Genomic DNA, 13,148 nt, shown 5'->3' with positions numbered 1-13,148 from the left:
TAACTTACAGTTTTAGGTTGTTGACCCAACCCTTCTTTTGAGAAGGCTTTTGTCTTAGTTTCCTTTTCACAGACTTTAAATCTTTCCATTTCACGCTCAATAAGCTTGCGAGCATCCAGCAGAGCCTGCTCATAAGAGGCACTAACCTATGTCAACATATGTCAACAAAAAAAATTGATTGTCAAGTCCGGCACATTCACATATTAAAAATATACACTACACCAATTTATTCACATTTACTCATGAAGCACTAGATAGAGAACGTGAAGTTGCTAACACAAAATAAAGCTGCTGACACAAATGGCAAGCGCAAGAACATTAAGTATCACCAATACAAACACAATGAAAGTTAGGTGCAAAAGGTTCAGAAGAAAAACAAATCATAGTTCAAATCAGTTATTTTCAGGTTAACAATCAGGCTAAAGATATCCTTCTTAAATGTGTATGATTTATTGACTGCCTATGTTAGAAAGAAGATGCTTATTGATAAATACAGGTGGTAAGAGGGGGATTTTCAATAAGGAAGCAACATACTACACAAGGAAAAAACCAAAGGAGGTTTCTGAGGATTCACCATTCATTTTGCCTGTTTAGACTGAGGATTTAGAAGAGTGATTTAACAAGGTAGGGGTGCATCGTTGCCTGGTCAGCTTCTATGGGAAATTGAAGGCAAAATAGTGCCTCATCCACAGCTAAGAGTTATAACAGCAGCAGTTCCTTGAACCCTTCGAATATGGACACATGAAGGTCATATTGGTGGTTACCTTGTGATATAGTTCAACCTTCAACAATAATAGAACATGCAGAAAAGCAATTCTTAGAGAGATTTGAGCATCCCGAAGTTACCAAAACATATAAAAGGAGGAAGAATGATCAATGGTTCCACCAAAGCTTTACCAAGATTTGGAAGCAGATAGTTTCTTTGCAACTGTTGAAGAGTTGCTGATAAAAAAATGTTTAAGAGTTTCTATTTTCTGCTTTCTATTTTAGGAATTTTTATTTTTCTGCTTTCTATGTTAGAAGTTTATATTTTCTGGTTTCTGTGTTGAAACTTTCTATTATCAGTCTTTCTATCAATAACAAGCAAAATTTTATCAATATAAAGTGAAGATTAGTTGTACAAGTTCTTTTGTAGAGATAAAGGAGTCTTATCTCTACCCTATAATGTCCTTTTACTTTTATAACTGTGCCAAGAACATTAATTCGTTCTCTATCCCTTGCTTTGATAGAGTATCCACCAAGCTGTTATCTTCCCTTGGGATCCAAGAAACCCTCACCTCCATATTTCTAGTCAACCACCTGAACCTGTTTACTTCATTACTGTAGCACCACAATGGAGCCTCCCTCTTATGTAGCCATCCAACCACCAGTTTTGAATCTCCTTTTTTTTATGAATTTGAATCTCCTTTTTTTATGAATTTGAATCTCCTTCAATAGTCAATTTTTTTACCAGTATTCAATAGTCAATTTTTTCACATTCATTTCTTTTGCCCACTGCACACCTTCCATTACAACCATAACTTCAGCCTTTAAAGAGTCTCACACCAATCGGGCCTAAGAATAAAGTAGCAACATTTTTCTAGTTTCTATGTTAGAAATTTCTGTTTCTGGAGTCTCGGTAGTTTCCAAGTTCTGGGTTTCTATTTCAGTCAAGAAGAGAGTTCTATAAATATATAGAATTCTGTTCAGATATGAGACTCAATGAATGAATAAACTAAGTTTTCTTCTTCCTTAGACAACTGTCTACTTCTTTGTTCTTTTGAAATCAGTGTTGGAGAAACATGTGATTTCTTCTTTTCTCTTTATTTTCTTGTAGTTCTCTGCTACTAGAAGAAAACCAGGAACTATATCTAGATTTCCCCTAGATTCAGAGCTTACTTTGTTGGATTTTGAGAGGGTCTGATTACCAAAACATACTTTGAGAGAGTCTGATACATGATCAGAAGAAAATATTATAAAGGATGAAGACAGACATAATGACCAGAGATCAGATGGACTTGAAGGTATTGTGAAAGGATGAAGTTCTGGGCACAGATTAGCTGTTTGAAAAGAACATGGTGCTGGAATTGAAAAGGATCAATGAGAAGAGGAGTATAAGGATTTGATGGAATTTAGGAAGACTACTCTTGTGGTAAGAACTAAGAAGATTTAGAAATCAGAGAAAGCGCCAAATATTTTTTGATAATTGAGAAATGATTTGTTAATGATATATAATAAAAGTTACAAACACCCCAAGGAGAGGCATGAGGTGCAACCTCCCTTGAGAGTAAAGTGTAAAAACCAAACAGCGCACTAGAAACATGACATTACAATGTTGCCCAGTACAGCTGTTACCTCAATAGTCAATACCCCTTGTTTAGCAAGATAATCAGCCAAAGCATTTACTGACCTGCTCACCCAATGTGAGCTAACAGACATGTTTGTAACCAGCTTGCTTTCTTTAGGAGATCCTTGTAGCACCAAATGACTAAGCCTGGGTCTGTTAACCAGCCCACAACAATCTTAGAATCTCCTTCAATTAGAAGATGTTCAACTCCTATTTGATTTGCTATCTAAATACCCTGTAGAGCCGCCAATAATTCAGTCTTGACTGAGTCTCCTACTCCCACTGGACCAGAGTATAAGCACCCCAAGGAGAGGCATGAGGTGCAACCTCCCTTGAGAGTAAAGTGTAAAAACCAAACAGCGCACTAGAAACATGACATTACAATGTTGCCCAGTACAGCTGTTACCTCAATAGTCAATACCCCTTGTTTAGCAAGATAATCAGCCAAAGCATTTACTGACCTGCTCACCCAATGTGAGCTAACAGACATGTTTGTAACCAGCTTGTTTTCTTTAGGAGATCCTTGTAGCACCAAATGACTAAGCCTGGGTCTGTTAACCAGCCCACAACAATCTTAGAATCTCCTTCAATTAGAAGATGTTCAACTCCTATTTGATTTGCTATCTAAATACCCTGTAGAGCCGCCAATAATTCAGTCTTGACTGAGTCTCCTACTCCCACTGGACCAGAGTATAAGCTAAGATGTTGCTGTCCTTATCTCTCAAGACGACTCCTATGCCTGAGAGGCCAGGGTTTCCTTAACTGCTTCCATCAAAATTCAATTTTACCCAATCGTCAGACAATGGTGTCCAAAATACATTGACCTTTTCTTTCCTAGAGGAACTATTTGTCACTACTAACCAATTCCTCCAAAGGTCATCAAAGGAGAACAAGTGGAAAGAATCCAAAGTTTTCAGCTAGTGAACTGCCCTTGTTAAGATGCACTCCTTTTCATGGAAAATTCTTGCATTCCTTTCTTCCCACGGCTCTGATACATTTCCACATAATACTCCCTCTTTTGATGGACCATGCAAAGACCGATGAATCAAAAAGCAGACTTGTATCTGCAAGCTGGTTCCACCTACATCCAAACAAGGCAAAAATCCAATCCCAAATAGACAAAGCATAAGAGCAGGAAATTAGTAAGTGGAAGCAATCCTCACCATTAGCTTTGTAAAAAATACACCAATTAGGGGACAAGCACAAAAAAATAAAAAAATAAAAAATAATAAAAAGATTTTTTCTTCTACAAACAGTCCAAAGTTTTTCTTAAAGTACATAAAAACTTTCATTAAATCAGAAAAAGGTTACAACCTGATAGGTGGCAAGTCATCACCCAGATACACAACAGATTATAAATAAAAATTAAATTTTCCACATTACATATTTGAAAACCCAAAACCTCCCCCAACTTATTCCCCAAGTCCTTATCAATTTGCCTAAACTCTGGAAGAACCAAGATCCAATCTTCCACAGATCTGCTAAGAGCAGCTATCATCCTGTCCATACTACCAGCTTTATCCTCGAATATTCTTCTATTCCTCTCCTTCCATATGTTCCAGCATATTGCAAATGGAATGCAGCTCCATATCACCTTTGCCTTCTTGCTTCCACCCAGTCTAGGCCTTGTAGAGAAAATTTCTGCAGCTGAAGCTGGTTGAAAGCTAGTTACTCCAAACATAGCAGTAAATATTTTCCACATGAAGCCAGAGAACTTGCAGAAAATAGACAAATGTCTGACATTTTCTTCCTGCTCCTCACATAGACAGCATCTATTAGCCATTTGGAATCCTCTTGATTTCAGGTGATCAACTGTCCAACCACTATCCATGTCAAATCAGCAATGCCAAATCCTCAACACTTGGTGGAACCGGGTTTCCCCAAATACCTTTAATCTGATTTTAAATCTGTATTGGACCTGCTGAGAGCCAAGTAACATGGTTTGATTGAGAATCTTCCATTTTTACATTCTTTCCACCAAAGCTCATCCCTCTGTTGCTCTGAAATTTTCATACTTCCAGCAGAACAAAGTAATTTGAGGGGGAATAGGCCTAGTCCATAACTCCTTAACTGGAAAAAAACTGAGCAGAGGGAGAACAAAGGGCCTTAAAGAAGGAATGGGGAGACCAAATTCTTTTGTTTGGCTTTTAGGGGATCCAAATAAACACTATCTAGGACACGAAGAAGTTTTGTAACAACACCAAGTTCAGCATCCCTTAAACCCCTACAGAAACCAAAATCCCAATTCAAGGACAGAGGGGAAAGGGGGGAGGGAAGAAAGTGGGAGACAACTTTATGCTTAAACAAGGAAAAGGAATAGAATGAAAGGAAAAGGTCCTTGAGGGCTGAAGAACCCACCCAAACATCTCTCCAAAACAAAACAGAGTTCCTGAACAAGTATCATACCTGACAAAGTTAAGAAATTGGGGAAGGATATTGTGAATCGATTTCCAAGGAGTAGTCAAAGTAGCCCAACGAGACACACCAGTATCTCACCGTTTCTCCAAGCACTCATGAATACTAGCTATCACCTCAGACCATAACTTCTCTCTTATGGTGTCCAAAGTTTTCACTAGATTAAAAGGTGGGCTATTTGGGGTCGGGCCAAGCAAGAAGAAGTAGGGAGCTTCTGATCATGGTCAGTTCATTTAGGGTGTTGGTCTGTTGGCATGTGTTGGGTTTTGTTTTTTCCCATTTGGGATTGGTTTTGTCTTAAGATTGTTTATCCTTTTCTTTTAATTATTGAACTGAATTTGAATTGGATATTTGACTATTGAATCGAATCAAATTTGAATATAGGAATTTTTAGATCCACCAAGTTCAAATCGAATTCAGATATACCCCTATCCGAATTCAGTTCAATCTGTTTGCAACCCTACCAATGGATCAAACTCTACTATCCTTGCCACAGGGTCAAGGAATACCCCATCAAGAAATCAAGTAAAATAATAACCTTGTAAGGTTCTCAATCCACATCTAAATCCAAAATTCTAACTAATCTTAGAGTCAGACCTCATGTAGAAGAAGAGATGGTACAATTTTACAGAAAAGACAAAGCATACAACCTAGGTAACAGATTTTGAATTGTAGTCTCCCCACCAAAGAATTTCCCAATATCTAATCTTGTTACCCCTCATAGGGTTCCTTCCTATGGATAAATTGCATTTCATTGCTTTCCAAGGAGAAGAGAACATTGTTCAATTTACTAACACCCTATATCCCATCCATCTTAATTAAATATAATGAATGGTGTAATCACAAACCGCAACAGTTTATCCAAATCCAATGGGAATCTCCACAACCACTTTCAAAACAACAAAGTTTCTATCCACCAATCTACCTTGGCACTCAATCAAAGGTTACCACCTAGAAGAAGGCTAAAGTAATTAAAAGGCCAACTTGATATGGAACAGCCTACCACACCAGAATAACTTAATGGTGCATCCTATTTTAGCTTGATCCCCACAATGCTACTCTCAAACAGCTTAATCACGAGCCTAGAAATCCTCCAAAAACATCCAATCAGAGTTCCAATATCTCTGGCCTCTTGATCCTCACCATCTTCGCAAAATATGATTAGGTCATCAAACTGTAAGTGAAAAACCTATATGCTCTAATAAAGTTATATTTAACCCTAATGCCTTTGAACACTCCCATCTCATCCAGTCTCTAAAATAGCCTCCTAAATACATCCACCATAGTTACCATCACTAATGTGAATAAAAAAAAAAAAAAAAGAGATGAGGAGTCCCCCATCTAAGACCTTTTTTCCAATCACCAACACCATAAACTGAGAAGTAAAATTGCACTCTCCAATCCACTTTTTCATGTATGCCCAAAACCCTCTTTTTCAATACAGCCTCCAAAAAGAGGAACAACGAAATCAGCAGCTTTCTCTACATCAAATTTACAGACTATTGGTAATAAATATTTGATTTATTATTTGCCTAAAGGCAATCTTTTTTGATAAATGAGTAAGAATTTTATTAATCCAGTAAATAAGTGTTACAGGCAACCCAAGGAGAGGCATGAGATGCGACCTTTCCTTTAAGATTGATCACAGCATTACAAAATCAGATGAGCATAATTACAATTTACAAGGTAGCACAAAATAAAGAATCCCAAGAGACCCCCTGTTTAGCAAGTGAATCAGCCATCGAGTTTGCTGATCTGCTTACCCACTGGACTCTAACTGTCATATTTCTTGTTAGCCATTTGACTTTTTTAAGGAAATTTCTGTAGCCCCAAATCACAGAGTCTGGATTCAGCAACCATCCCACCACCACCTGAGAGTCCCCTTCAATAAGCAAATACTCTACCCCTAGCTGGTTTGCGAGCTGGATTCCTTGTACAGCAGCAAGCAATTCAGCCCTTATGGAATCTCCCAGACCCACAGGACCTGAATATAAAGATATGATAATGCTATCTTTATTTCTTAGAACTCCTATACCCGAAGGAGGTCCAGGGTTACCTCTACTACTACCATCAAAATTCAGCTTAAAAAACTCCTCCCCAGGTGGCATCCATTGTACCAAAAGTCTATTCTTCCTAGTAGAAGTATTAGCCACTGCTAACCAACTCCTCCAAAGGTCATCAAAGGAATAGCTACCAAACAGGTTTAAAGTTCTCAGCCACTGAATTGCCCTTGTCAAAACACAGTCCTTAACGTCTGATATGCTTGTTTCCTTTTTAGAAAAGATTCTAATGTTTCTTTCTTCCCAAACAGCCCACAAGATTAATGTTCTAACACACTTCCACCTAATTCTCCCTCTCTTTGTGTGCCACACAAAGGTAGACAGACTAAACACCAAGCTAATAATAGATGGCAGGTTCCACATACACTACATCCCAAAAATCCAATTCCATAAAGCTGCCACAAAGGAACAAGAGATCAGTAAGTGGTAACAGTCCTCACTCTGAGCTTTACAAAGGACACACCAATTAGGGGATAAACACCACTTTGGTCTCTTCCTTTGCAGGTTTTCAAAGGTATTAATCATACCATAGTAGACTTCCCAACAGAAAACAGCAACCTTTGGGGGAATGGGTCTAGTACAGACTTCTTTAACTGGGAAAGTCTGGGGTGCAGGAGAAGAGCAAAGGGATTTGAAAAAAGAGGAGCAAGTAAAAATGCCTTTCGGGTTAGGGGTCCAAGTTCTTAAATCAGAATTGGGGGGATCCAAACAAGCAGACTCAAGTGATGACCAAGGTTTAAAATGTCGATGTCGATGCAAATGTCACTTACCAAAATATAGGACATATGTCGGAAATGTCGAATATGTTGGAAATGTCGAGGGGAAATATTGTAAAAATTAGAGACATTGTAGAAATATTATAAAATATGTGGAAATATGCAAAGATATTTTGTAAAATGATAAAACAAGCATTAATACATATTTCAAGACTATTATCTTAATCCCAACCATTATATAAAGCTAAGAAACTAAGATCAATAACAAATTAGTAAATGACGATTTACTGATTTATTATGCATTTTGATGTTTTTATAAGGTTATCTGATATTTTCTTTTCTTATTTTTAATTCTGATTTATTATAAATTCTAATATATTTGTTTCACACTAGTAAATAGAAATACATTTATCCTGATTTTTTAAATATTAAAGTTATAATACATTATGTTTTATTATAAATTTGATAAACTGATTCTCCTTTTTGTAGTATTAAGATTATGATAAATTCTGATTTCTTATAAAACTTAATGAATTTATTATGATTTTTAATACTAAATTTACAATAAATTATGATTTAGTATAGAATTTATTAAATTTATTCTATTTTTTATATTAAATGTAGAATATGATTTATTATAAAATTTAATAAACATTTTCTGATTTTAATAAATACTTTAAAAATACTAACTAGTTAAAATTTTATTACTTGAAAAATATTTTATGTTCTATATTATAAAGTAATTAATTTATTCTTTTGTTTTTATATTTGTTAATTCTTTTTTATAAATATTTTATTTGAAATATTAAATAGAAATTATTAATGGAATAATCTATATTAATATACTGTATTATATTAATATAATATACTAATATATCGATCAAAAAAAATATAATATACTAATATATTACATTTTTAATGTACATTAGTCGACATCTTGTCAACATAATAGGAAAAACTGTATTTTTTTTTTGTTATTTGGATCGATTTTTGTCGACATTTCTGAAATATAGGAAATGTCGACCAACATAATGTAATTTTTATATTACCATCCATTTTCATGTCGGTGAGCCTCGACATCGACATATGTCAGGCGACATTTGGCAACATTTGAAACCATGGTGATGACAATAATTCTAAGACAAGCATATTCATCATCACTTAACCCTCTTCGAAAACCAAAATCCTAGTTCAAGGCCAATGGAGAGGCCGAGGAAGAGGTAAACTTGAAAATCAGCTCTTTCTTGTAACAGGAAAGAGAGTAAATGGATGGAAACGGGTCTTTAAGGGGTTAGTTTCCCACCCAAAGGTCTTCCTAAAAAAGAACATCATTTCCAAAGTAGACATCATACCTAACCAAACTGAGAAAATGGGGAATGATCCCATGTATAGCCTTCCACAGTGTTGCAAGAGTTGCCTGTCAAGATACCCCAGCATCCCATCCATTCTCCGAACAGCCATGAATGCTAGTCACCACCTTGTGCCACAATCTCTCTCTCTCTCTCTCCAAAGGCCATCTCCATAACCACTTCCCTAACAGAGCTTCATTCTTAAGAACTAAGTTACCTAGTCCTAACCCCCCCTTCTTCCTTACTTCTACTAACCATCTCCCACCTAATCAAATGATCTTTCTTCACTTCCCTTGGCTCCCATAAAAAATCCCTCATCACCTTTTCTAGTTTCTTAGCTTCCGTTGAGGGTATCTTGAATACTGAAAGAAAATAAATCAGCAGACTAGCAAGTGCAGCCCAATCAAGGTCACTTTACCCCCTAAAGAAATGTAACTCTTCTTCCAAGTCGCCAACCTCTTTTCAAACTTTTACACAATTGGATACCAAAATCGACTTTCTCTTGGGTTAGCACCTAGAGGATGCCCCAAGTAGGTTAAAGGCCAAGATGACATGGAACACTCTACTGCAATAGCCTATGTCTCCCCATCCTCCAAGTTAATTCCCACCATGCAGCTTTTATCAAGGTTGACTGACAAGTTGGCAACAAACTAAAAGGATTTTATAAGATTTTTTAGGTTTCTCACTCTCCCTAAATCTCTCCCCTCACAGAAAATGATAATATCATCTGCAAACTAAAGGTGGGTCATTGGGACATTATTTCTACCTATCCTCCAACCTCTTGTTAGCTCCTCCCTGTCTGCTTTAGAAATCATCATGCTAAACAGATTTGCCACAAGTGTGAACAAGAAAGGTGAGAATGGATCACTTTGTCTTAGAAAAGGTTTAAAATGTCGATGTCGATGGAAATGTCGCTTACCAAAATATAGGACATATGTCGGAAATGTCGAATGGAAATATTGTAAAAATTACAGACATTGTAGAAATATTATGAAATATGTGGAAATATGCAAAGATATTTTGTAAAATGATAAAAGAAGCATTAGTACATATTTCTAGACTATTATCTTATTCCCAACCATTATATAAAGCTAAGAAACTAAGATCAATAACAAACTAGTAAATGACGACTTACTGATTTATTATGCATTTTAATGTTTTTACAAGGTTATCTGATATTTTCTTTTCTTATTTTTAGTTCTGACTTATTATAAATTCTAATATGTTTATTTCACACTAGTAAATAGAAATACATTTATTCTGATTTTTTAAATATAAAAGTTATAATACATTATGTTTTATTATAAATTTAATAAACTGATTCTCTTTTTTGTAGTATTAAGATTATGATAAATTCTGATTTCTTATAAAACTTAATGAATTTATTATGATTTTTAATACTAAATTTATAATAAATTATGATTTAGTATAAAATTTATTAAATTTATTCTGATTTTTTATATTAAATGTAGAATATGGTTTATTATAAAATCTAATAAACATTTTCTGATTTTAATAAATATTCTAACAAATACTAACTAGTTAACATTTTATTACTTGAAAAATATTTTATGTTTTATATTATAAAGTAATTAATTTATTCTTTTGTTTTTATATTTTGTTAATTCTTTTTATAAGTATTCTATTTGAAATATTAAATAGAAATATTAATGGAATAATCTATATTAATATACTGTATTATATTAATATAATATACTAATATATTATATTTTTAATGTACATTAGTCGACATACTGTTGACATTAGTCGACATCTTGTTGACATAATAGGAAAAACTATATTTTTTTTGGTTATTTGGACCGATTTGGTCGACATTTCCGAAATATAGGAAATGTCGACCGACATAATGTAATTTTTATATTACCATCATTTTCATGTCGGTGAGCCTCGACATCGACATATGTCGGGCGACATTAGCGACATTTGAAACCATGGTCTTAGCCCTCTACATGTTTGGGAAAAAATCCTCAACCCCTCCATTAACTAGAATTGAAAAATGACAAGAGGTAATACAGCCTTTCACCCAACTACACCACTTGTCCCCAAATCCACATCTTCTTAACACTTCTAACAAAAAAAAATTCTAGTCCACCAAGTCATAGGCCTTCTCAATATCCAACTTACAGACGAAGCCTTCATTGCCTGATCTCCTCATCTCCTCCACACATTCATTTGCTTTAAGGATCCGATCTATAATTTGTCTACCTTGTACAAAGGCTCCTTGAGCTTTAGCAATGAGAGGGGGAAGAACCTTTTTGAGTCTCAACGATAGCACTTTTTCCACAATCTTATAGATGTTGGTCACCAAACTAATCGGCCTAAAATCTTTAGGATGTTTTGCAGCTAAGAAAGTGGCATTGACCTCATGACTAATAACAATGGTTGTTTTCAAACTCCCTAAAAACCTCAAACAAGTCTTCTTTAATAATGTCCCAATAGTCTAATAAAAGGCCATAGTGAATCCATCATGTCCAAGCGCCTTGGATCTATCCAAAGAGAAAACAGTTTGTCTTACCTCCTCCTCTTCAAAGTTTCTTTCCAGCCAACCCATCTCTAAGGTAGATAAACTTGGCCATTCTAGATCCTCCACTCTCACCCGACTCCCCAAAGGTTTACTCAGAATTGATTTGAAGTAGGCTGCAAAACAGTTGGTTATCTCCTCTTGGGAATCAATTTCCACTCCTTCAACCTCAAGCTTAGCCACAAAATCGTTTCTCCTCCCATTGGCCAAAGCATGAAAAAACTTGGTATTCCTATCCCCTTCCTTGATCCACTTATGCATAGATTTTTGCCTCCAAGAGATTTCTTCCCTCAAGAAGGCTTCTTCTAGTTCTTTCTTCAACTTCCATCTCAATTCTCTTTCTTGTACACTCATGATCATTTCTTTTATCAATAAAAGACTTCCATTAAATTAATATATGAACAACAGTACAACAATCAGAGAGAGTTAAAAAGGCTTAACCCTCCCAATAAAGCAACAACAAGCTCACAATATAGGCCAGTACAAATGAACCCTTCCTACACCCTGCTTTGCCAAAGCATCTACAAAGGCATTTGTTGTACAGTCATGATCATTTGATACTCCTTTGAATCTAGATCCTCAATTTGGGTTGACAACTTAGCTTTAGCTCTTCCAATCTACCTAACTCCTCCCTATTCCAATCTTCTAATTTAGATCTCAAACTTTTTAATTTCTTATGGAACCTCACCCCTTTCCACTTCACACCCCTAATTTCTTCTCTCCACCATTCCTCAACCTTAGGCACAAGTCCAAGTGTGTTAGCCAATAGCCACATGTTTTCAAACCTAAAAGGTCTAGGTCCAAACCCAAAAGTTTCTTGACCTAACGCTATAGGGCAATGGTATGAGGTAACTCTAGGCAAAGCTTTAGCCACCAAACCCCTCCAGTGTGCTTCCCAGCTTTCATTGAAAAGGAACTTGTCTAATTTTGAGCAAGACGGATTCTCTTGGAAGTTGGACCAAGTAAAGTTGGCCTGTAGCAAAGGGAATTCCTTTAGATCACAATTATTGATAAAGTCATTGAACCTCCTTGTGCTAGTTGTGATAGGTTGTTGAGGATTGTTTGACTCATTTAGGAACCTTATTACATTGAAGTCTCCACCCAAGCACCAAGGACCCTCCCATAACCCATAAATCCCATGAAGCTCTTCAGCTCTTCAGCTCTTCCCACAATTCATTTCTCTCTATAATTATTCGGCCCATACACATTGGTTAACACCCAAGTAAAACCACCCTCCACCATCCTTAACTTTAAAGAGACAAAAAAACTACCTATCAGTTCCTGTAATGATTCTACCACATCCTCTCTCCAAAGAGTAACAATACCCCCAGAGGCTCCCCAAGAGGGAGTTGAGCACCAATTCACACCTCTTGCCTTCGGCACACTTCTAATCCATCTTCTATCTAGATATGTTAGTTTGATTTCATGTATCAATACAATGTCAGGCCTTTCCCTCCTTAACAAATCCTTTATCAACCTTCTTTTCCTCACGCCTCCTAGACCTCTCCCATTCCAAGTAATGATCTTCATCAACACAGTTGTAGAATGGCACCCTCCAAACACCCTCTGTCCTTCACTTAGGAGCCTTCCTCCTCTCTCCTCTTCCACTGAATTTTAAATCCCCTTCAATGTCTAAGAGTAGTCTTTCTACTTTTGATCTTTTCTTTTTCTTCTTGCTTTTATTAAATGGTTCTTCTCCTGCAATCTTGACTTTTCCTCAGCCTTTCTTCTCACTACAAA

The 13,148-nt window shown here is 36.0% G+C and overlaps 1 protein-coding gene across 12 annotated transcripts in view; it reads right to left on the bottom strand.

Annotated features, from left to right (window-relative positions):
- LOC104597703 (uncharacterized) overlaps nucleotides 1–13,148 on the bottom strand; it is a 56,637-nt gene that overhangs the window by 39,767 nt on the left and 3,722 nt on the right. For 9 of the 12 annotated variants that reach the window (XR_016078486.1, XR_016078484.1, XR_735234.3 and 6 more), the window contains one exon: nucleotides 9–146. Coding sequence is in view for 8 of the 12 variants with exons in the window: in XM_088891224.1 (XP_088747350.1) it covers nucleotides 9–146 (138 nt within the window). In the remaining 4 variants the exon portion in view is untranslated. The remainder of the gene's footprint in view (nucleotides 1–8; nucleotides 147–13,148) is intronic. The other 3 variants (XM_010259413.3, XM_088891227.1, XM_088891225.1) reach the window with 1 other exon arrangement.

The sequence above is a fragment of the Nelumbo nucifera genome, chromosome 7, assembly GCF_055504915.1.
Source record: "Nelumbo nucifera cultivar China Antique chromosome 7, China Antique-T2T, whole genome shotgun sequence".
Classification (NCBI taxonomy): Eukaryota; Viridiplantae; Streptophyta; class Magnoliopsida; order Proteales; family Nelumbonaceae; genus Nelumbo; species Nelumbo nucifera.
The sequence above is the reverse complement of the archived record's forward strand: the minus strand, read 5'-3'. Positions and strand labels throughout refer to the sequence as shown.